This window comes from Balaenoptera borealis, assembly GCF_965194805.1.
Source record: "Balaenoptera borealis genome assembly, chromosome: 7".
Taxonomy (NCBI): domain Eukaryota; kingdom Metazoa; phylum Chordata; class Mammalia; order Artiodactyla; family Balaenopteridae; genus Balaenoptera; species Balaenoptera borealis.
Window position 1 is genome coordinate 102,643,154 of NC_138864.1, and position 25,790 is coordinate 102,668,943.

Below are 25,790 nucleotides of genomic sequence, written 5' to 3' on the forward strand. Positions count from 1 at the left end.
CATTGTCTTTAATGTGTTTTATGTAAATATATTCAAGAAACACTTGAATGTAAGGATATGAATTCACTGCACAGGCTATGGGTTGAAAGTGGCTCTTTTGGTACTTGTGAAGCAGGAGAAAAATATATCCTATGAAATTGAGGCAATCACTATATCCAAAATGGATTTGATCTTTTTCTTATCACATTTTGAAATTTTCTAGCAGTGTTTTTGTTTTGGGGTGGGCTGGATGGTAAGAGAATTAATTTACAGCTAATTAGGACTCTGTTTCTCCTAGAATATGTCACTTTATCTGGGAGAGGGCAACAGCTGCTCCTCCCCAGTGAGCTTCAGGAGAAGCCAAACATTCTACAGTGGTGCCTGCTTAACCACTATCATGTTTAATCAACATGATAGAGTTTTGATGACATCTTCCCAGGCTGCCAAGATGATCATAGCTGTTTTGGTAACTGTGGATTTTGTTTGTGTCATACAGAGACTCTGGTTGGAAAGAAGCAGATATGGCTTCTCATTTGTGTGTGTCTTGTTTAGTTTTTCCGTAGGTGATCTTTAAATAGTATTTCCATTTCTGACTTACAATAATTTCATAAGCACATTTAAAACAAGTGCCTCCTGAAGAATATGGTTTAATCATTTTAGATAATCACAGGACATGTTTCCATGCATAAGATGGCAACGCAGAAGATGTGAAAACAATTGTGTAAATGTGGTACAGCAAATATTCATAGGTAACACTCCCTTTGATGCAGGTTTTTGAAAAGTCAGTACATAGGGGTGAGACAACATGGAAACTACCCAAAAAAGGTGGAGTCTTTTATGACATAGAGAACACACTTAAACCTTGACCTTTTATTAGACGTTCTTATCGAAATTTTAGGTTCAAGTCATATTACTCTTATGTATATAGGCACCTTCCAATCAGAAATTATTTAGAATGCAAAAAAACTCTAATCTGCTTCCAGTTATTTACGAGACAAAATCAAACACCACATGCATATATCCATACTTTCAGACACACATGTATGCACATATATATATGACATATCCGCATCTAGTATACATACATACATGCATGCATTATAGTGTGGCGTATTACTACAGTTGTATATAATTTAGTAGGTAAGAACATATACTTTGTAGTCAAACAGACATTTTTGGCCTTAGTTTGAGCCAGGCTCCACTAATTATTGGCTGCTTGATTTTGAAGGAGACATGATAAGTGTAAAAACACCAAATCTAACACAGAGTAAGTGCATGTGAAACTCAAGCTCTCATTATTATTGTCACATAGTGGCCATGCCAGTGCCAGAGTTGCAAGCCTCAAGAACCTTGGTCTTATGGCACAAGTCTGAAGACTGTCATGCTTAGATGGGAAAATATGAAAAAAAAATAATGTTAGAGATATAGATGGCATCTCACTATCATCTGTAAATACCTTGAGAAAATGCACAGAATGAAAACAGCAGAGAATTGCCCCTAGTGCATAAAACCCCACACCTGCTGTTGCTTAGTAAAGCCCCAATCATCAATCGTTAAAAGGGAAGAAAGGGCTTCTCAGGGGAGAAGATATGTAGAAGGAACAGACTTATTTGACCTCAATGGCCTGTGTTGTGTAATCTCAGGGAATGCTAAAGATGTCTGGGGGTTTGCTGTTTTTGGAAGGAGACAGTCTAGTAATTTGAATCTGGGCACTGGGAATGCCTGAGTTCTAATGTCGGATTGACCAGGGAATTCCACCAGAGGCACTGGATGGGTGCTCATATTCTGTGCTTTCAGACTCTAGTAAACGACGGACAGCCATTTCTCTTGCCTTGGAAGTCTTTCATCCCAGGAGGTCCCAATGAGATTTAAGATAAAACTTCTTGGAAGCAGCCCATAGTGTTGGATAAGGTAGAAGGTGTGGAGGGTGATACATGTGATACTTACTTGGGGATTGAGTGGGTGTGAGATACCAGTATCCGGTTCTTTCTGTTTGAAGCAAAGTCTGAACTGGCTTCTCAGAGAAACTCTTTTTCATGCTTTGTGGAAGTCAAATAACTAGACGTGACATTTAATAGTCAACAGTCTATGTTCCTGAATGTTTGAATAGCCCTCACGATCTAGTTACACCAATTGGTTTAATATTGTTTCAATGAAGTGACAATTTTAATCACCTTTGACTGGAGGATGGAAACATTTGCTTAGACTTTAACTCATTGGAAGCCCCTCAACTGGACTCAACTCTGTCCCCAACTCCCTTATTGGGGGCCTGACCTTCACAATCACCTGAGGTACCCAAGAGGCGAAATTGAATCTATGAGTTGGAGGTTGACCTGATTAAATTTGAACTGCAACTGTACAGAGTCCAACTTCCTATAGTGATTCTAGGATATCTGAAGATCCTCTCTCCAACAGGAAAAAAAGACTTTTATTTGACAATCAAAAACAGAGTTTAAAATACAAGTAAATTTAAGAGAGGTAGAATAATTTAAAAACCTTTATAAATAACAGGGTTTGGAAAGGGAAAGATGGTGAGAACCCCAAGTCCATAGAAGGAAAAGGGTAGTTATTTCCTACAGATCATTTGTTCTATGAATATGGAAAGAATCTTGAGAGAAATCTAGTTCATTTTAATACGTTCTAGCAAGAGTACTTCAATAACAATGGTTTTCACATGTCCTGTGTTTTACAGTTCACAAAGCATTTCACATACGTCATCCCACTTGATTCTTACAATTGCTGTAGGAGAGGACAGGAAAGGAGTTAATGAACTCCACTCTATAGATAAGGAAATCATTTTTACAGTTAACCAAGGTAGTATATGCCAGAGCTAGGATGCAGCCTGGCACTCCCGACTCCAAATCCCAAGTCGTTTCCACCCCATCATTTTTAGTACAGATTAGGAGAGCATTGTTCAGAATAGCCAAAAAGTGGAAACAATGCAAACGCCCATCAAGTGGTGAATGGCTAAACACAGTATGGCCAATCTACACAATGGATTACTATTCAGCAACATGCTACAACATGGACAAATCTCAAAAGCATTAAGTTGAGTGAAAGAAGCCAGACACAAAAAAACACTATTTCGAGATTCCATTTATATAAAATGTCCAGCCAAGGCAACTACATAGAGACAGAAAACAGATGAGTGGTTGCCTGGTGCTTGGGGGGTAGGAACAAAGGGTGACTGCAAGTGGGCATAGGGATCTTTGGGGGTACTGGAAATGTTCTAAAATTCTATTGTGGCGATGGTTGCACAACTTGGTAAATTTACTGAAAATAATCATTGAACGTTACACTTAAAGTTGAGTGAATTTTATGGTATGTAAACTACATCTGAATAAATCACTTAAAAAAACAAAAACAAAATAAGACGAGCATGCCTCTCACTGACAGGTGGTACCATGTTTACAACCTCTCTGAGGTCGCCCAGCTAAACAATGGAATCATCTGGCTCAGAGGAAAGCACTTGGTTCTTGTGCTGGCAGCACATGATTTATTAGCTTTGCTCTGCTGATAAGACCATTAAAAGCAGATGAGGACACAGCACTCAAGGGCAGCACCGTGCTTGCCGCGTCCACCAATCTCACTGGCTCTCAAACACAAACAAATGCAGCCTGCTCTGCTAACCTCTGACATTTTCATGCTGGTTGTAATAGGACTTCCCCCCCTTTTATTATTACCATTACTATTATTATTGTTTACAAAACACACAAAAACCTACAGGTTGGAGAGCTAAAAATGAAGCTTTCCTGTCCCACTGAGGGCATACCTTGACAGGGAATCATGTTATCGTGGGATGGGTCCTTTGTAACACTCATGAAAACTAGCTCTGATTCCCAGGGCGTTCAGTGGAAAGGAAAACAAGCAGAAATGGGGGGGAGGGACGGCATTCCAGGGGAAATCAGAGAAGGTAAACTTTCAAAAGGCTGTGGATCTCAAGAACACAGGGGAACTGTGGAAGGAAAGGTCAGTGAGGAACTGTGAGTCTGTGCGAAAAGACAGTGCCTTTGATTTTCTGGATAAATTTGCCAATGAAAAAGCTCAGTAACCAGACACCAGCTCTCAAGCACTGACTGTCCCATCACTGGGCACACCGAGTCCCCATATTCCTGAACTTTGACACTGAATTTACCTTCCTAGCCCCTTTTCACAGTGGGATTTCAGCTGTTCTGCCCTTTCAGTTACCACTTCCCTGCAGGACTGGAGTTTTCTCAAGTGACAATTGTCATAAACCTGTGGAGGGAGCCCTCCCGGGGAACAGATCCAAGTCTTGGGTGGTCTTGGGTGCCGACCCTCCACATCATTCTTCCTAATACACAGTGAGCAAACCTTCCAAAACTGTCATATCAACACTCAGGGTTACAACTAAACTAGTTGATGAAATGAATGAAAGCCTCAGAACTTCCAGCACGCCCCAAGTAAAATTCCCTTTATTAGGACTTCATATAATATATATCAAATCTGCTCCCGGTTTTGTAAGTGGAATTCCATTTTTATGACCTGTGTCATAAGCTGGAAAACCTGATTGAGGAAATTCAGCTTTTCTTTCCTCACTATTGTATTTTTCTGCAAACCATTTTTTTGTCTTTACAATTTTAACATTATCAGTTTATCTTTCCATTTACTTGCATGGGGCTCATTTTCACATGTTTGAATTCGTTCAGCAAAAGATACTTGAACCTACTACACACGAGGGAAAGCATTATCTGTGCTATTAAAAAATTTCTGTCTTTCATCCCATCTGTCTTCTATTATGGTACATTTTGAAATGACAAACTAGAAAATCTCAATATGAGAAGCAGCTTGGACTTACGGAACATAAGACTAATTATCACTTCCTAGCTGGGTATGCTTAAAGGGACTTTTTAACCTCTCAGAACTTCAGAACCCATTTTCACCCTTTGTAAAATGGAAGGCATAGTATCTATTTCATCAAGTGTTGCCTCGCACGTAGTGTCAGCTACACACAATTTTTAAAAGGAGATCAGATTGCTATGTTAGACTACCCAGCACATTGAATTTTGTAAACTATAAATTATATAATTGCAAGATATTATTTTTATAAATAGCTCTAATAATTTTAAATTTGACTCATGCTCGTGACCACAAGCTGGCATCGCTGGGAGACTGGCTTGGCAGCCAAGCCTGAGAGAGAAGACTTGATAAGGGTATTGCCAGTTCTCATCTGATCCCCGTGGCCTGTTTGGTTGTCGTCTGTGCTGAGGCTGACCTTTCCCTGACATTCTCCCGGGAGCCTGACTCCAGCTAATCTGAGAAGCTCCTAGCAGCCAGACTGAGTGAAGTCGGAAGCTTAACTTCCTTAGGGGGTCATTGCGTTAGTACAGCAGCTTTAGGACCAACCATCTGCAGGAAATGTTGAAAACCCAAATCCTTCTGCGTAAGTGAGAAACAGGTTAGATCCGGCTCAGGAAGCAACCTGGCACCTGTGCAATGAGAGAGACGAGCTAAGCCTTAAAAAAAAAAAGAAAGAAAGAAAGAAAGAAAGAAAGAAAGAAAGAAAGAAAGAAAGAAAGAAAGAAAGAAAGAAAGAAAGAGAAAGAAAGAAAGAAAGAAATAAAGAAAGAAAAAGTTAGGAATGACTTGTTAACAGTAGATAGACAGTTGACATTTGTGAAAATAAGAGAATTTCCAGTTTCCCAATCTTGCAAATGACCCTGTGGCATAGATTTTTGTGTTTCCTCATCAGCCAGTTGAGGACAGTTTAAATAAGAAAGGATCCATGAAATGAACAAAAATGGCATCATGAGATATGAACACATAGTGACCAGTTGGGCTAATTTGTCAGTTTGGGGGCCTTCACTTGTAGGTAATAACTACTTCAGCCTAATGCTCGGCAAGGCGGGAGACCCTCTCCCTAAAGGTGAGTTTCTTGGTTTGTACTTTTGGCTCTTAATGTTCAGAAATGTTGAAAGGTCCTATCAATATGTTTTCTTTAATAATCCCCACATTTCAGGAAGAATTTGGTAATTTCAGGAATTATAGGACCTTGTTGTTTATCCATCCTATATATACTAGTTTGCACAAAACATTTTGAAATATGAACAATTCCTGAAATTACCAAATTCTTCCTGAAATGTGGGGATTATTAAAGAAAACATATTGATAGGACCTTTCAACATTTCTGAACAATAAGAGCCAAAAGTACAAACCAAGAACCTCACCTTTAGGGAGAGAGTCTCCTGCCTTGCCGAGCATTAGGCTGAAGTAGTTATTACTTACAAGTGAAGTTAGGAGGTCTCTGATCACTGCCTAAACATGTTATTTATTGAAATACCAGATCTGTTGGCAGGGCTAGTAGTGCTGATTTTTGGAGATGCTGATGAGTTTTGCTCTTGCTGAGTCTTCATTAACACGAGGACACTTGCTGATTAACAGTTGCCTGTATTTAAGAAGGCAAATTCTGGCTATGGGATAATGTTAGAGATTTCCACTTAACTTTAGATGATAATAAAGTCCAAAACTCCTTGACCTGGCCCTTCAAACAAAAAATATTCAACATCGATATGCATCTACCAGGTGCCAGGCATGACGGTGGTGGCTACAAAAAAAAAAAGAGTTGCAGGGGAGGCCAGTTTCTGCCTAGCTCCACCTCCTCCCCACCTCTATACCAAAGAATGCCCTGTTTTTGTTATGTTTTTGTTTTCATACTCCTGTGCGTTTGCTCCGGAGGCTGCTCTCTCTGCCAGGAAATCTCTTTAGGGCTCCTGTGCCTTCTCTGACTGCACCCACGTGGGCTGCCTTGCTTCTTCATCTGTATTTATTCCACCGCTCTTGTCTTGCTGGCACCTTGGCAAAGCTGTCACTGCACTGTGTTACTGTCAGCTGTCTGCCTCTCTCCCAGGAGTATGAGCTCCTGAGGGCAGGGACTAGATCAATTTCTATTTTTCTGTTTATAATCCTAGCTTCCAGCACAGTACCTATCCACACAGCAGGTATTTGGTAAATGGGTGTTGAATAAAGAAACAAATAATAGCATTTTTGAGAGGAAACTAAAGGGAAAAAAATGTTGAAAGAAAAAAAACCACTGTTTTCACTAAAAAGGGAATTGCTGATGTCCTGGGAAATAGTGTGTATCAGATTGACAATCAAGAAGCATGAAAATAATTCTCTCCAAGATAGAGATTTTTTAAAAAAGAAAATGCAAATCTTCAGAAGGCTTATAGTATTGTGGACGCTAAAAAGCAATTCTACTCAAAAACACAGTGTGATCAGGTAAAAATCCCAAAACAGAAAATGCTGATGCTAGGATCACATATGACTGGGATTTTTTCCCTCAGTGTAGACAAGGTTGCAAAGAAATCTAAATTATTCATCATACCTAGGTCTGGCCAGGGTTAGGCAGTGATGTTTAATTACTCAGCAGAATTTTATCCAATGGATTTAAAGTCTCTGGAGAAAATGTAAAGAGGGATCCAGTGAACTAAGATCATCCAGGAGTTGTGATTATTATCGTAATCAGAGTGATTTGTAACATAAATATTAGAATATCTGAATGACCATTGTTCTTAAGGTAGTGTCTTGAGAGGCCATAATTTTTTCAATGATGCTGCCACAGAGCAAAACACTTTAATGTCTCCTCTTCCAGAGTTATTTTCAGAGTCATTCATGGGCCACCCAAGATTTGGAAGAAGAAACTCACACGAGACCATATTTATTCTGGGTTGATCCAATGAGAAAACTAAAATATATGTGTAGTGATTTTTCAAGAGATCAGTTTCGACACAATAGAAAAAAGAATCTTCTAATGATTTGAGCCATCCTACAATGGAGTGAATTTTTGGTAATGTACAATTTTCACTGAAAGTGTTCAAGCAAACACTAGATGACCATTTATAGAAGTGATAGGGGATTGATATGTTTCAAAGTCCCTTAAAAAGCTGAGAATCTGTGATTCCAAGAATATCTGAGTCATTATTTTACAGTCACATTAATTGTGTATTATAATCTGCATCAAGCCCTCACTTCTCCAGGTCTGTGCTCAAACGTCACCGTATTAAAACAGAGATCTTTCCTACATGAAATATTACCCTCACAATCTTCTTTCTTCCCGTTTACCCTGATTTATTTCTGTTCATTGAGCTTCTGTCTGATATGTTCTGTATTTACTTGTTTATTTACATATTGTCTGTCTCCCCCAACAAGACTATAAACTCCATGAAGGAAGGGACTTTGTTGGTTTTCTTCAGTGCTCTAACTCCAGCTCTTAAATTAGAATCTGACACAGAGTGTCAGATGTTCAATAAGTTGTTGAATAAAAATAATACTAAAATATTACAGAAAAGTTACAAACAAGAGAGAAAGAATAAAACAAAATTTCATTTTTTTGTACATAATTGCATATCTCTAAATTTGTATACTGGTCAACATAGCATATGTGCCTAATACATAATTGTTGAAGAAATGAACCTGTACTATTATTTTAATGTATTTTTTCATCTTTTTTTTGAAAGAACACATAGGTTTTTACATAGTTGTAATCATCATTTTTTAACCTAAAATGTCATTATTCAGCTGAATAACTCATCTTATTCACCAGATTTGGATATAATAATTTGATGTCATTTCCAAAAATCAAACCCATTTTCACATTAAAAAGATGTGTTACCACAAAGGCTACACAAAGGTATATGCTAGAAGCCACAAAAAAAACAATGAACTCATCATTTCTAATATCATAATCATCTCTCTCACTAGTATCATTTAAAAGAGTCATAGTTATTTTGGGAGGCAGACTGCCACAATGAGTTAAGGTCATAAATAGTTAGCCAAAACATTCTTGCAAAAAAAAAAAGTTGGAGAACTTACACTTCCTGGTTTCAATACATACTACAAAGCTATAGTAATTATGCCCAGGTGGTATTGTCATAAGAAAATAGACTTACAGATCTATAGAACATAATTGACTGACCAGAAATAAACCCCTACATTTGAGGCCAATTAATTTTCCACAAAGGCACCAGTGCAATTCAATAGGAGAAGGCATAGTCCTCCAAAAAAAAAAAAAAAAAAAAAAAAAAAACTAAGACAATTGGACATCTGTATACAGAAAGATGAATTTAGACCATCACCTTACACATATGCAAATATTAAGTCAAAATGAGTAATAGACTTAAATATAAAAATCAAAAACTATAAAACTTAGAGGAAAACATAAGAGTAAGTCTCTCAGACCTTGTGTTAGGAAAAGATTCCTTAGTTATAATACCAAAAGCTCAAGCAATAGAAGAAGAAATTGAGAAACTAGACTTCATCAAAATTAAAAACATTCACTTTTCAAAAGACACCAGCAGGCAATTCACAGAATGGGAGACAAAATCTGCAAATCATATATCTGATAAAGTCCAGAAATATACAAAGAACGCTTATAACTCAGTAATAAGAAGATAACCCAATTTAAAACTGAGCATAAGATTTGAATGAATATTTTACCAAAGTAGATATAAGATGGCCAATAAACACATGAAATGCTGCTCAGTATCATTAGTTATTTGAGGAATGAAATTTAAAACTATAATGAGATACCATTTCACAGGCACTGAAATAGCTATAATCAGAAAGAAGAGCAATGACAAATTAGAATGTGGAGAAACCGGAACTCTCATCATTGCTGGAGGGAAAGTAAATTGGTGCAGCCGTTTTGGAAAATAATTAGTTTCATGAAAAGTTAAACGTAAATTTACCGTATAACTCAGCAGCTCCACTACTGCATACCTACCCAAGAGAAATGAAAACACATGGCTACACAAAGACTGTCACATTAAGTGTTCATAGCAACATTATTTATAACTACCAAACCTGGAAACAACCCAAATATTCACCGACTGCTGAATGAATAAACAAAATAACATATATTATACTTGTGTTGATAAATGTATATTTCTATGCATATACATTTTAACAGATGTTTATATATCTGCATGCTAAAATGATATATTTATGAAGCTTTGTAAACTATGTATATATTTCATCACATTCATAAGAATATGGGCACATATATAATTTCAAATTAGCATCTCTTCAGTTTTCAACCCAGATGCAAATCTAGTTGCAAATTCTAGCTCCACCACTTCTTAGCTCTGTGGTCATGGGCTAGTTACTTAACCTCTCTGAATCTGTACTAGTAAAATATGGGTGATAGTGTACACCTTCCAGAACTGTGGAATTAAATGAGATAAAATGTATAAAATGCTTAGCACTAGGCTAGCACGGGGTCAGTTCTTAATAAATCACACCCAGTATTATCATTTGTCTAATTAAATGAGACAAAATGTATAAAATGCTTAGCACTAGGCTAGCACGGGGTCAGTTCTTAATAAATCACACCCAGTATTATAATTTGTCTTTTTGGAGCTTTAGTTGCAAATCCAGTTGCTTACTAATATTCAGGGGTGAGGAGAAGGAAACCATTTTGTGCAGAGGAGAGAGCTACTTCTCCTCTTCTAGGTGTCTGACTTTTTCACTTAATTTCTCAGAGCCTCAGTTGCCAAAATCTGTAAAGGAGGATAATGTAAGTCATCTCACAGGACTTATGATTAGGAAAATTACATTGAAGTGCTTTGCAAACTGCAAAATGCAAGGTAAATAGGAAAGTGCTATATTATTATAGCCTTCTGTTCCCATCAATGCCACCCGCAATATGTTTTTCGGAGAAACAGAATAACTACTCTAGGGGGATGTGCAGTCATTTCTCATCCTGGGAGATTATAAGGAAAGAACATTTTCATGACCGTGGTGGTGGTAGCGAGTCATTTTCAAAATAAATTTTACCCCCTTGTTGTTTGAATACAAAGCCAGAACTGGGCTACTCCCTATCTGAGGCACTGTCTGCCTGTCCTCATGAGCTATCAGGCTCAGCTAAATATGTCCCTGGCCAGTATGTGAATAATCCCCACTGGTTCCGAGACCTCCATCCACCACCGATGTGACATTCTTTGTGTTCAAATGTCTAGCTGACGTCTGATGCTTAAAACAGCCTATGTCTTCACCCCTCTCTGCATTGTCACAGCCTGTACCACCACTCTTAAAAGGCTATCGCAGGCACTCCCAGCACCAGTTGCTAACCAGCCTACCTACTTGCTTCCCCTACCTGCTGCCGGCTGCCTTGAATGCCTCGTGCACGGAGCTCCTTGTGCGTCTGACAGAGCAGGGACCATGTCTACCTTCGGCTACAGGAGAGGACTTAGCAAATATGAATCCATCGATGAGGATGAACTCCTGGCCTCCCTGTCAGCCGAGGAGCTGAAGGAGCTAGAGAGGGAGCTGGAAGATATTGAACCTGATCACAGCCTTCCCGTGGGGATGAGGCAAAAGAGCCTGACCGAGAAAACGCCCACGGGGACATTCAGCAGAGAGGCACTGATGGCCTATTGGGAAAAGGAGTCCCAGAAACTCTTGGAGAAGGAGAGGCTGGGGGAGTGTGGAAAGGTAGGCTCTCAGATTTTTTTTTTCTTTAGCTGCTCCCACGGCCCTACCCTGAACCCAGGAAGCTGTTTTTTCTAACTTTTCAGCCCTCCTCACTCTTCTTTTCTTATAACCCACTTGTAGCTGCTATTGAAAATCTTCTCAGGCTGAAATAGTCATCTAACTTTATGGCCACCCAATGGATTATATGTAAAATTCTTAGTTGGGGGTCCTATGATTGACAAGGATGGGATCTTCAAGAAGAAAATAATGCACAAGCAAAGCATGGGTTTAAATATTTTGCCAAACGTAAGTCTAATTTGAGTTATAAGTTGGGGATGTGGCATAATAGAAATGCAGATGTATTTATATATGTGTATAGATATGTGTGTGTGTGTGTATATATATAGTGGTTAACTACATTTATTTTCTTCTATAAAGACAAAAGTGTGTACTCTGGTTGCTTGGACTGTGATGGTGACTCCAGTAAAAATAATTCTTTTTTTCCAACAGCAGGAAGTGTGGGGTGGTGAGAAGTATATGGGGCTGAGAGTCAGGGGACCTTACTTCTACTCCCTGCTCTGTGCCTAACTTGTAAGATCTTAAACAGATAGTCACTTCTGCAGGGTTCTCTTTCCCATCTGTCGATGGAGGACACTGGATCCAGTGTTTCTTTTGTGAATCAAACACCCTTTTGAGATTTTGCTAAGTTATGGACCTTCTTAAGAAAATGAACGTGTGCTTGTGTAAACATACACAAATTTTACATAGAATTTCAAAATGATGACACACATCCTGAAACCCACCTAAGGACCCAGGTTAAGCATGCCTGCGTAGATGATCTCTAAGATTCTGTTCTATTTTATAATGGTGATTCTAAGGCCAGGAAATGTGCTTATATTAGAGGTCAGACCTATTAAGCTCTTTTTCTCTGACCTGTAAACAGTTACCTTGAATTTGCCAAATGAATCATTCACAGAAGGAAGTTCAAAAGACTAAGCCCTGGGAAAATATTATAGTAATGACAATAAGAATGTCAAAATAACAAATTCCTGAATTTGTGGAAGAATACTGGTCAGGAGCGACAGTTTAATACCTCTGTGCTCCACTGGAATCATCTCAAATCAAAATGGCCCAAAGCCAATGGCGAGACTTCCATGGTACTAATCTAGGCGCTGTTAGATGATCTTGATGATAGGGTGTGTTGGCCACATTTTTAGCAAGATATGTGTGAGCTTTGTCCATGTCAATCATCGCAGGAAGGGCCACTGGGATCAGGCCAGGATCTGCCAAGGCCACGGTGGCTGCCTGCATTGAGGGGCTGAAGGAGTGGGGTGGTGGTGAGAAGGAAGGATACACATGATGGGCCAGGATTTGGGTTGGTCAGTTCCTCCACAACCATGATTTTCAGAGGTCTTTTTTTTTTTTTTTCTGATGTGGAAATGTGTGTCCAAAATCTGATCAAATATAAGAAGTATGACATTTTCCTAAGAGTTCTTAAAGATTTTCCTTAATAAAAAGATTAAAATTGCCTCATAATGTCCAGGACAGATAGCCATTGGAGCAATAACCCAGCAGAGGCATTTAATGTCATAATGTCTTGAGATCAGTGGGAAACAAAGGGCAAAGCCTGTTGTCAGCTGTTGATGGAACCCACTAGCTCCTGCCAAAGGTTTTGCTGATCCCTGATCCCTGCCAATAGCTTATCAGCTCAATTAGAGAGGCTGTATGTTGATGAACTTCGATTCCTTTCTCAGCTAGTTAACTTTTCTCCCGCTACCCTTTCCCTTCTGGCTAGTTATCTCTGGAGTCACAAGGAGTGCTGTGCAGAAGCTTGCCAGTGGAGGGTGTCAATCCATTTCCACTCCAGGAAAAAGCTCAAAGCAGCTGACTGGTGGCTGCTGGGGGAGGGGGACGGCAGCGTAAGTGAAGAGCAGCCCAGTACGGACCATGAGAAGGAGACGATTATCAGGCTACTACTGGCTCTGTAAATGCTTATGAAAATCATGTTCAGCCCCTAGGGAATGACAGCCTCTGCCCAGCTGGACGCACACAAACTTATCCTGCATTAAACAGCTCCAAGGGGCCTTGTCAATCCAAAGATCTAGCTCCCCTAGCTTGAGTGTCTGCCGGGCTTCAGGCATAGGTGCCAATGAGTACATTCATTTTACTTCACTGAATTCTTACCTTCTGGACATGAGAACTGAGACTAGGAGAGGTTAAGAAGCTCATTTGAGATTAAGAGCTTCTGGCTGAAATTCAAACCAAGTTCTGTTGGCACAAAGACTGTGATTCTCAGAATGTGGGTAATAACAACATCACCTGGGATCTTCTTAGAACTACTAATTCTAGGACTCCCCCAGACCTGCTGAATGAGCAACTCTGGGAATGGGGCCCAGCACGGTGTGGCCTCACAAGCCCTCTGGGTGATTATGACACACACTGGTTTGAGAGCCACTCAACTCTACTGCAGTTTCTTTGAGACTCCCCTCCACAGAGCTTTAGTGATTTGTCTAAAATCAACCCACTCTTTATGGGTAAAACCAGAACCAGAACGGAACCAAGACTCCTTGTTCATGTAATGGTGCCAGGGAGGTAATGAGGAGAAATGGTTAGACACCTTCTTCTTTTTGCCTAATTTATGCCCTAAGGGTACCAACATCGCCCCCCAGCACCTCATGCCCCGCCCCTCCACCATCCCCCCCCCCCTATTCCTGCAAGGATCTGGGTTAACTACAGAGCAGTGGCAGATAGGTGATCTGGAACAGTGCAGTCAGTACAAATGCCAGAATAATTTTGAAAGTAGGCAATGATTGTTTTTACATCCTCCTTCCTCCCTCTCTAGACACCTTTCTCCCTTCCGCTGTTCTTCTCTTAGATGTCCCCCACCTAGGGTGACTAACCATCTCAGATTGTCCGGGACTATCTAGATTTTAGAACTAAAAACTCTGCTTCCTGGGATACCTTTCAGTCCTGGGCAAACCAGGACAGTCGGTCACCTTCCCCCGACCCCAGCCCCATCAGTACTTTTCTCCTAGGCCTTGTCCTGACTCTCAGGGACTGTTAACCAATGTCAATTTAGAGCCATTCCGTTAACAAATTTTATTGAGTCCCTACTACGTGCTGAGCACTGTGCAAGGTGAGCAAAACAGACATCATCCTTGCCCTCACCCCACAAACAGTCTGTTGAGAAAAATGACAAATCATTAAATAGGTACTTTATTGGAGGAAGTACAACACTGTGGGAACACATCACAAGGATAATTTGAGGAGGTGTCAAAGACATTTCTGGAGGAAATGTCATTTATATGTTACAGGACAACTCATTGCTGGATAACAGTTTCTCATATGACTTCTCCAGATACATTTAAGGGGAAAACATCTCTTGCAGATAAAGCCTAAAGTTCTTTTTAAAAACTAGAGGGTACAATTTAATGGTGGCATGACAGGCAGTATACCTTGAATTTTGTGACAGGTCCCTCTCCTCCAAATACTGAAACAGCTAAAAACATATACTTACAACACACACACACACACACACACACACACACACACACACACACAGTATCACTCTCCCTCCTGCTCCTGAACAAGTGAGTAAGTTAAGACTGGAGGAGCCAACCCAGGAGTGGCTGACCCCTTCCCCAGGCCATCACTTGGTGCCTGCCACTCCAAACAAGTGGATAACTGGAGGGTATTTTGTGGTAGCAACTGGGCAAGCAAACCTGGAGACCAGCACAGTGTTTTCCAAAGCTCATTCCATATGCCTCGGGCTGGGGTCAAAAACATTTCCAGTACGGAGGGAAGAATCAAGGCTTTGGGGACAGGAAAGCATCTCAGGGCTTTAGAGAAAATAAAGGACTAAAAAGATAGCATTAGAGAAAATCGGACTGTGTCAGCAAGTTCGAGATTTTTATTTTATCAGAAAAGGTAGCAAGAAAAAGTAAGATGGGGTCACCTGAGCTTCTCAGTACAAAGAGTCTTGTAAACAGGAAAGACAAAGATGGAATGAAATTGTGTTTGCCTGAAAGTCTCTCATAATTGATACCTGGTAACTAATTTAAGACCATCAGGCTGAGGCAGTGGCTTGCTTCAAGATTTTCTACTGTTCTCTGCTGTTCCACATTACGGTTGGAATCTAGTTGGTGCCAAGGGCGATTATCTTTCCCGCCTCGCGTCTCCTGCAGTCCTGTCTCATTTAACCCTGTGATAACATGAGATTTCAAGCTGATTTGCTGAAAAGGGTGACCTGATTGAGTTTCTGCAGAGAGCTGGGTTTTGACCTGCTGCTGCCCTGAACGGCAGCCCTGCCCCCTTGGCTTCCTTCCCCAGAGGAAGGACAGAGACCGCCTCAGCTTTCAGGTGCTGCGGGGTCTCTGAGACCCTGTGCCAGGCTCTACCCCAGAGGGACATGCCCCGCCTCTGTCTACACTGAGACAGGACAGGGCAGGGGGCTCTGGGCTCCTGTCACATAGGCTATAGGAGGCAAATTGGGGGAAGAATTTTTGAGCATTAAGAAAGGGAACCCACAAACCTGTTGTATATTTTTGTTGTCACTTGTATGTTTGGGATGGAGAAATAAGGAAGGACAGAGGGGTGATTCCCTAAGGGATAGTCGAATTTGCTAAACTGTAATAGACTAGGAGTCAAGTAGTTCAGAAGAGGTAGTTAAGGGAACAAACATTTTATCAAGGGCTTTCCAGAGCAGAAGTTCCGACGTATCTGTTCAAACTGGTAAAATGCTAGCAAACTTTTATTCAATAAACTGCATTCTGGATATTTATTTTGCAGAAAACAAAAGAAACGTTTGTAGAAAAAGCTGTTGGGCTATGCAAGGAAATATTAACCTTGGTCACCCAAACTAGAGAGATCAGAAGGTGGTGATGAACTTTTTTTCTTATATACTTCCGTATTACTTGCTGTGTGTTACTTTTTTTATTTTTCTTTTTAAATTTATTTATTTATTTTATTTATGGCTGTGTTGGGTCTTCGTTTCTGTGCGAGGGCTTTCTCTAGTTGTGGCAAGCGGGGGCCACTCTTCATCGCGGTGCGCGGGCCTCTCACTATCGCGGCCTCTCTTGTTGCGGAGCACAGGCTCCAGACGCGCAGGCTCAGTAGTTGTGGCTCACGGGCCCAGTTGCTCCGCGGCATGTGGGATCTTCCCAGACCAGGGCTCGAACCCTTGTCCCCTGCATTAGCAGGCAGATTCTCAGCCACTGCGCCACCAGGGAAGCCCACTGTGTGTTACTTTTTAAAAAATTGACTGAGATGTAATTGACATATCACATTGTATGAGTTTTAGATGGACAACATGATGATTTGATCCATGTATGTATTGCAAAACCACGTGTTACTTTCGTAAATTTTAAAAATGTGCTTAGAAATGACGAACTTAATGATGATACCATGCTCTTTAGGTTGCAGAAGAAGACAAGGAGGAGAGTGAGGAAGAGCTTATCTTTACCGAAAGTAACAGTGAGGTTTCTGAGGAGGTGTATACGGAAGAGGAGGCCGAGGCCGAGGAGGCCGAGGAGGAGGACGACGAGGAGGAAGAGGACAGCGAAGGAGAGGAAAGAACGATTGAAAACGAGAAAGGGATGAATGGATCTGTACATTACGGTAGTGTCAGTTCCGACAGCTCGAGGCCAGAGACGTTTAAAAGTCAAATTGAAAACATCCATCTGACCAACGGCCACAGCGGAAGGAACACAGAGTCCCCGGCTGCCATCCACCCCTGTGGAAACCCGACGGTGATCGAGGATGCCCTGGAAAAGGTGAAAAGCAATGACCCCGACACCACGGAAGTCAATCTGAACAATATCGAGAACATCACGTCGCAGACCCTCACCCGCTTCGCGGAGGCCCTCAAGGCCAACACGGTGGTGAAGACCTTCAGTCTGGCCAACACGCGCGCCGACGACAGCGTGGCCACTGCCATCGCGGAAATGCTCCGAGTCAACCGTCACATCACCAGCGTCAACATCGAGTCCAACTTCATCACGGGCAGGGGCATCTTGGCCATCATGAGGGCTCTGCAGCACAACCCCGTGCTCGCCGAGCTGCGCTTCCACAACCAAAGGCACATCATGGGCAGCCAGGTGGAGATGGAGATCGTCAAGCTGCTGAGGGACAACACCACGCTGCTGAGGCTGGGTTACCATTTCGAGCTCCCAGGACCAAGAATGAGCATGACCAGCCTCTTGACCAGAAACATGGATAAACAGCGGCAGAAGCGGATGCAGGAGCAAAAGCAGCAGGAGGGGTACGAGGCAGGAGCCAACCTTAGGACCAAAGTCTGGAGAAGAGGAACGCCCGGCTCTTCACCTCTCGCATCCCCCAGGCCCTCTCCCCGGTCATCCCCCAAGCTCCCCAAGAAAGTCCAAATTGTGAGGAGCCGTCCTCCATCTCCGGTGGCCCCGTCCCCTCCTCCTCCGCCGCCGCCGCCCCCTCTTCCTCCCGAAAGGCTGCCCCCCCCTCCTCCTCCGCCTCCGCCCCCTCCGCTCCCAGAGAAGAAGCTCATCACGCGGAACATCGCAGAAGTCATCAAACAGCAGGAGAGCGCCCAGCGGGCCTTACAAAATGGACAGAAAAAGAAAAAAGGGAAAAAGGCTAAGAAACAGCCAAACAGTATCCTAAAGGAAAGTAGAAATTCCCTGAGGTCAGTGCAGGAGAAGAAAATGGAAGACACTTCCCAACCTTCTACCCCACAGAGATCAGTTCACGAGAATCTCATGGAAGCTATTCGGGGAAGCAGCATGAGACAGCTAAAGCGCGTAAGTAACCCAAGGGCAGACCCTGGGGCGCAGACCTAGGACAGGAGCCGGCCGCCGCCGCACAAGGGTACCAAAGTCGCCTCTCAAATACTTAATCACTATTTTAAATGTTTTAGTATGCCAGCAGGCTACCAAATTTGGAGCAGGTCACCAGATAGCACATTTCCATTTGAGAGATGTGCCACCTTCATGGCATCTCAGTCTTTTAAGGGCCAGGCTCATCTTAAGATACTTCAATCTAAAAAAATCCCGATTTCCTTAATAAGAAAGTCAGGGCGTATCATCTACATTCCAGAAAAGATTCATCACTTGTCAAAAATTTTACCACAGAGTTGCAAGTGATTTAAAACCTACCTTATAATATAAAATTTGAGTACCACCCAGCAATAATCTATATCTGAGTTCTTCCTGGAGAATACTGCTAAAGACATACTCTACAGATATTTTTTTCACTTTATCATTTGTACCGTTTTTATTGAAAGAAAATCCCCTATTTTTGTAGGTGGAGGTTCCAGAAGCTCTGCGATAAAAACCCGATCTTTAGAAGAGGATGAAGAATTATTCAGTGGTATTAGATAAAATGCATTGTGAGATGTTTCTAAAATACCTTCTTCAATTTGAAATGTTCTCTGATTTTAAAAGTAGCCTCACCCATTAATTCCAAAGAGAATTTTAAGAAACTACCTGCATGTTTCTTCTGTAAATATGAAAATAAACTTCTTTTTTATGTCATGAGATTTGTATTGGCAAGAAGCAGTTTATTTAAACATGCTCTGGCTGTGTTGGTAATTCTGAGCTGTAATGAGTTAATGAAATGTGCTGTTATTTTTGTAATCCCAATAAATCTGGATTGAAGTTTTTTGGGTTTTTTTTAAACAAACTAATTTTTTTTTGTAAATTGATATTCACATCTGTCAGGTATGTGACCTTGCTAAATATTAAAAATATTACATTCTCAGCCGCCCCCCCCGCCAAAGGTTTGGGTCGTTAGCATTTGCCTTTGTTTTCTCATGTCTAAGAAAATCTGATCAGAGCTCTCTCTGAAGGTCTGGAATCAAGAACCTTCTTAAAAGTCTTTTTGGTAGTGAGATAAAAGCTTGGGAAAAGACCCCAAACTGACCATTATCATCTTAGATGCATGGATATTGGACCCAGGATGGCAGCTGACACTCCCATATTTCCATAAGGCTGATAGGTACCCAGAAGTCATTCAATCATTTATAATTAAAACCAACTATTTCTGGAAGAAGAAGAAAAAAAAAAAAGCAGTTGAAAGTTAGAAATCTCTTGGTAGAGAGGAAGTAAGTGCTAAGGGAATGTCTGGAAGATAGGCGCCCCCCCCCCCCGAATTCAGAGCTATCTTGAGGCTGATGCTAAAGATTTCACCGTTCAAGTCTCCTTTAAGCTCTCCCTGGATGAGCTTTAGTTTAATGGGTCTCAGCCTTTTTGTGCTCTGAATACATAGCAGTGATGTCAGAGTCCACAACACACATCCAGGGACAAGGGTACATGTATTTGCAATCATTCTACCCCACCTCCCTCTCACTCAAGAAAGATCTGAATTCAGATAAGAGAAAGACCTATCAGAGATTCCCTTCATTCCACCCTAGTGCTCCTCTCCAGTTTATGAAAGCTATAAATCTCCTCTAAAGTCCTTTGTATTATCTATGATTAGCAGTGTTTCCTTTGTGTCCTACAGAGTATGACAGTGGTCCTGGCGAGCTCCCTGGGCCACCCGTTTAATAACTGTTTCCTGACTTTGTGTAGGGAGTGACTGACATTTTCAGAACTAAGTTGTGTACTTTTCACAGCAACATTAAAAGGTGCTCTCCCCGGTTAGTCCATGAGGAAAGCCAGGCTCAGAGGGGCTGGGGTTGCCTGGGAGCCGGTGTGTTTCAGAAGCCTGTGCTCCTTCTGCATCGCTGCCCGTCTCTGCTTGCTTCCGGGCTCAAACGCCCCACCCTACGAAGGCTCCCTGTTCTTAGAATAACAGTGGGGATTTCAGTTTCCCTTAGTAGTGACTTCACTATTTTACCCCTTCTCACTAGTGTTTACAATCATGTTCTTTATTGTTGCACAAAGAAATAAAAGCTAAAATGTAGGTTTTTAAAAGGTGTGTACGGGTGTGTGTGTGGGTGTGTGTGTGTGTGTGTGTGTGTGTGTGTAGTGAATTTAGGACAGAAAGCCAAGACTGACCTTCCTTTCCCCTGGCCTTTGTGTGTGCATGAGGACGGGGCTCTTCTGAATGCAAACAGCTTTCAGCTCCATCATGATGAGGCAGAGGGGCAAATGGTTGCTGATAAAAGGGTCCTTTGATAAAACCATGTGTGAATCCCAGAAAAAGAGGGTGTGTAGAACCAGGAGGGAGAGGCTAGTTCCTGGGCTGCTGGGAGCTGCTAGGGCTGTGGAAACCTGCCAGGCCTTCTCACCAGAAGTGATTGGGAGACAAATATTCTCTCCTTCACGTTTTAAAAGACTGCTTTGCTGGAAATTTTTGGGCTTCGGGAGAGAGCAGCGTGCACTTACGAGGCACTTCACAAAATGTAAATAAAGATATCCTCACAGTCAACCCACAAAACAAAATATTACAAAGCCCCTAATAAGACAAGTGTGATATGGTCAGGCACTAAGTTGGCACGTTTTTCATTCAGGAAAAGCATTTCTAGGATGTGATTTCAGAATACAGCACTGTAAACAGGCAAGTTGTCATGACTCCTCTGCACAGAACAGGGATCCTGAGTTCATCCTTCCTGCAACCTCACGGAGCTGGTATGAAGACCGGTTAGTTCATCCGCTCTAAAGAGCGTCCAGCTCACTGGGAGAGAGGCTGTCCAAGACCAGATGAAGTGTTTAGACCATGATTTATATCTGCACACTAATCTCTTAAAGTACGCCTCATCCTGATTGAAACAGGGCCAGGACGCCAAGTCTCACCCTGCTTCTTGAGCCCTGCTGCCACAGGTATTCAATAACTCAGTGATTTCATACCTGCCCTGATGTATGTAGTTGCTCCAAGTGAGTGAGAGGGAAGAGGTAATAACAGATGGCAGTGGCCGTATTGAGAGGCACCGAAGACTGGGGTAAATCAATACATTCTTGAAAAGACCTCTTAACTACTTCATTTCCAGACAAGTTCACACTGTCTTTTCTTTGTTTCTCTGAGGTTTGGAAGGTGGGGTTTTGTCTCTATCAGTCATCAAATAGCGTATGTAAAAGACAAAGAACTGAGGTAAGAATTACAAAACTCAGAAATATGGTACCAATACGGACACACCCAACTTCCACAACTATTTTCTGAGTGCCTACCATGTTCCAGATACTTCTGGATGCTGAGGATACACAGTGAACGAAGGAGATAAGACGCCTGTCCTCCTGTCACTTACAGTCTAGGAGAGGGAGCTGACACCATTCTTTCGTGCATCGTGTGTCTGTGTATCAGGTGCCCCCCGTGAATGAGGCACTCTCCTCGATGCTGGGGAGACCAAGTTGAATTAGAAAGTGTCCTCCAGTGCCCAGCAATGAGGATCCTCATTCCTTCCAGAATACGCAGTAAGAACTGAGCTAGAGGCTGGTGTAGGGTCCTATATGAGCACTGAGGAAGCCTAATCAGCTCAAGCTGGGCTTAGCATACTTCTTCTGTAAAGAGCCAGAGATATTTAAAACAGCATATAAAATATTTAAATGTTTTAGATTTTGTGGGCCATTTGGTGTTTGTCACAGCTATTCAGCTCTGCCGTCGTAGGGTGAAAACAGCCACAGACAATACGTAAGTGAATGAGTGTGCTGGTGTGCTAATACAACTTTATTTATGGACACTAAAATTCAAATTCCATATAATTTTCATGTGTTGTTCATTTTCTTCTTTGATTTTTTTTCAGCTATTAAAACATGTTAAAACTCTCCTTAGTCTGCAGACTGGACAAAACAAATGTTGAATGCATTTGACTTGTGAGCCACAGTTTACCACAGACCCTGGACCAAAAACAGATAAGGGGTCAAGAGAAGCTTCTCAGGGAAGGTGACACTTGTTTTGGATTTTTAAAGAGAAGATACCAGGCTAAAAAAGGAATCAAATGGTAGGGGTGATGAATGAAGAGAGACATCTGAGTTTGAGAAAACAGGGTATTATAGAAAATGGTAGAAAATCATAGGGTTAATGTAATTCTATAAAAACAAGGATGTGACAGGTTTAATATTTTAGTTTTTTTTCTAGTATTGATAATTTTGGTGGATTAAGAATAGTACTAGTATGTAGTTTCAGTATGGTCTTTTCTTTTTGCAAAAAAAGTATGTGATCATTAAGAAAAACTAGAATATACAGATAAGGTAAAAAACATAAAGAATCCCCAAAATCTCACCCACACAGAACTACTGATAACCCTTTAGTGTATATCCTTTTAGATCCTTCTTAATGCATATTTAAACACACATATAACTTTTTTTCTACAAAAAGGGGGAAATAACACACATACCATTACATAGCCTACCATATTTTATTTAAGCAATTTTAATAACTTGGATATTCAGGTTATTTTGATTAGACCGCTGATGTTGGAATTTAGTTTGTTCCAACTTATCTTTTTGAGTTATTCTAACTTTTTAACTTTCCCTAAAAGCCCTTAGAAGAAATGATTGACTGAAAAATCACAGCTAAGAAGCCATCTCCCAGTTAGACAAGAGTTGCGAGTACATCATCATTGTGGTATACCGAAACTGGAAATTAGGTTTCAACCAAATTGTCATGTTTACCAGTTTTCTCTCAGTCAAATTATACGCCTATCTGAACCACAGAGGCATGTGTCGGTAAGACGCATTTCAAAAAGTCCATTCAATTTTCTATGTCTGAATAAAAAGCCTGGGAGGGGCTGAGAGTCACAAAAGTCCGTCCTGAGCAACTCAGTGTCAGCTAAGGAATGTGGATTCATTATGAGAGTCATGGTGAGCACAGAGGATTTTAAGCGGAGGAGTGACATGGTGTTTATACAGCTTTACAAAAATATGGCTTGCGTAACTGAGAGAGGGATGGGCTCAGTGAGGCCCAGGCTGGCGACAGGAAGATCAGTTAGGAGACCATTGCAGTGATCTAGAAACAAAGTAATGCAGACGAACTGACCGCTGTGTAGGTATGAAGAGGTCAGAACAGAGCAGAGACTGAGAAAGCGCACGCTCCACAGAATTTAGTTACTGGTTAGACGTAGGGAGGAGGAGGCAACAAAAGAGAGAAGTCTAGGTTGATACGATCCTGGCTGGGCCATCTGGGTGGGTAGTGGTGCCACAAAACAGGACAATGGCATAAGGCAGGAGCAGGGTTGGAGGAAGAAGATGAGCTCAGTTTTGAACAGTATCGTGTCTGAGGTGCCTGTCCATTTGAAAGTAGGGATCTAGATTCATGGGGTGGGATTTGGGCTGGAAGTAAGGATTTGGGGGTTGTGTATGAGTAGCATTTCAAGATGGGGGTTTGGAAGAGGTCACTCAAGGAGACCATGGAGAAGGGCAGAGGCTGAGTATGTCCAGAGAGAAACCAGAGGAATGTCAGGTGGCAAAGCAGAGAGTTGCACTAAGGAAGGGCCAGTCGGCAGCATAAGATGCCTCAGTGAGTTCTGGAGGTTGACAGGGTTCACTTGAGCCGGTGATCTTGGTGGGAGCAAGTCCATGGGAGCTGTGGAGATGGAAACTAGACTGTAGGGGTAGAGTGGGGCGACTCTACCACTGCAATGAAGAATGTAGCGCAATGCTTCAAGTAATGGGCATGCTGCTCTCTTGCAGAGTCAACCGGTCCACAAATCTCAAAATTAAAAAGGCACATCTTCCCGGTATGTCATTATATTATATTACATTATATTATATTACATTACATTACATTACATTACATTACATTATATTATATTATATTATATTATATTATATTATATTATATTTTCACATACACAAATATACACATACATTATCATTTTTACTCGATCTGAGAAAAAAATGTTATATATATTTCTCTGTAAATACATTTATATATTATATACATGCTTTTCCTCATGTCAAATAAAAATGACATATATGTGCATATACATGTATATATACAGTCTAGATAAAGTTAACTGGAAACCTCAGTCCACCTCTGTGACAGTCCAAAGTCTTCTGCAAGATTTCTGAGAATTTCTGGGACGAATTGGCTGGGGGCCGGAGGTTTATCTGCCCATCGTTGTCTCTGGCTCCACGCACCAAGCATGCATCTAGCAAACCTATGGTTTAACGGCCCTATTTCAAACCACATGGAAATGGACCTGTGGCAATCAGCCCTCTTTCTTGGTTTCCACAGGTTCAACATTACATGAAAATTTGGGAAATAAAGGTAAGGTTGACATTACAGCAACACAAATGACTTCATATCAAACATGAGATGTTATAACAATAACAGAGGGGCTGATTCCCCATCAGAGATTTTTTTTCCCCATTGGCTATTTTATCCCACATAATAGTCTGTATTTTCTTGTTAGTTTATTACACTTTCCTCTTCTCTCATGATTCACCTTCATTGCTATCCTCCTAAATCACTCCTGGGAATTCCAGATTCTCTTCATTTTGTTTTGCACAGCAAATTCAACTCTCTCCAACCCCTGGCGAAGGGCAGCTCCAGTCTACCTTTGCATATCCAAACTGGTCAGAGTGGTGCAGATCAAAAGGTGCTTTTATTTAACAGAAGCCTCCCTGAGGTTATGCCTGTGAATAGAATTTCTCCCCTTGAAAATGGCATATCCTCTCCTTGATCACCACAAAAACCTTTGGTGGGTCACTCACAATCTGTTATCCGGACTGTTGCTTCTGAACTGGTTTCTTCCTAACTGGTTCCTAACCAGTTGCTTCCTAACTGGTTTCTCTGTCTCCATTCTCCCTCACCCCACATTGGTCCTCCACGTGCTAGAGTGAGATTTTTCCAAGATGCAATTCTGTTGACATCAGTCACCTGCTTGAAATTCTTCCGTGGTAACCCATATTCTGCAGAATAAGCTTCAAATCTCTTGGCCTGGCAAACATGGCCCTGCTGATCTTTCGGCCTCATCTGCCCTCACGTGCCCTGTGCTTAAGCCATACTAGCATCGCGCAGTTCACTGAACCAGTGATGCTGCCTCTTGACACACACCTTTCACATACCATCCTACCTGCCTGGAATTCCCCTCCCACACTTTACCTCAGGGGAGCACCTACTCATTCTTCAAGAGACCTTGAAAGATGAGTAGCTGATTGAACCAAGGAGATGGGGAACAGGGCGCCTTTCAAAGGAGACTCTATTCTCTTCCACACTCTCCCTGGGTGACCTCAACCAAACTCCTATCTTTAAATTCCACTCCTACCACGTGATGCCCAAATCCTTACTTCCAGCACAAATACCACCCATGTGATTCTAAACCCATACGTTCAAAAGAACAGGCACCACAGACACAACATATTTAAGGCTGAACTCATCTTTTTCCTCCAACACCTGCTCTTGTTATATTCTGTATTCCACTATCTCGCAATACATTTTACCTTGCATTATATACTATCTGTGTAGATGTCTTAATCTTCTTACTATCCTACTGGATTCTATATCCTGGAGATCCGGGACTTTATCAGCAAGCA

The 25,790-nt window shown here is 41.5% G+C and overlaps 1 protein-coding gene across 1 annotated transcript; it reads left to right on the plus strand.

Moving 5' to 3' along the window:
• Nucleotides 1–11,030: 11,030 nt before the first annotated feature.
• Nucleotides 11,031–19,035, plus strand: LMOD2 (leiomodin 2). The gene is made up of 3 exons (XM_082400064.1): nucleotides 11,031–11,427; nucleotides 16,821–18,176; nucleotides 18,679–19,035. The coding sequence occupies exons 1-3, from the start codon at nucleotides 11,155–11,157 to the stop codon at nucleotides 18,703–18,705; spliced, it is 1,656 nt and encodes a 551-aa protein (XP_082256190.1). The 5' UTR covers nucleotides 11,031–11,154; the 3' UTR covers nucleotides 18,706–19,035.
• Nucleotides 19,036–25,790: the final 6,755 nt, after the last annotated feature.

Coding starts and splice junctions, on each gene's coding strand:
- LMOD2 (XM_082400064.1), top strand. CDS start 11,155: ATGTCTACCTTCGGCTACAGGAGAGGACTTAGCAAATATGAATCCATC. Junction 11,428..16,820: donor GGCTGGGGGAGTGTGGAAAG/GTAGGCTCTCAG, acceptor CATGCTCTTTAG/GTTGCAGAAGAAGACAAGGA. Junction 18,177..18,678: donor GCATGAGACAGCTAAAGCGC/GTAAGTAACCCA, acceptor CTATTTTTGTAG/GTGGAGGTTCCAGAAGCTCT.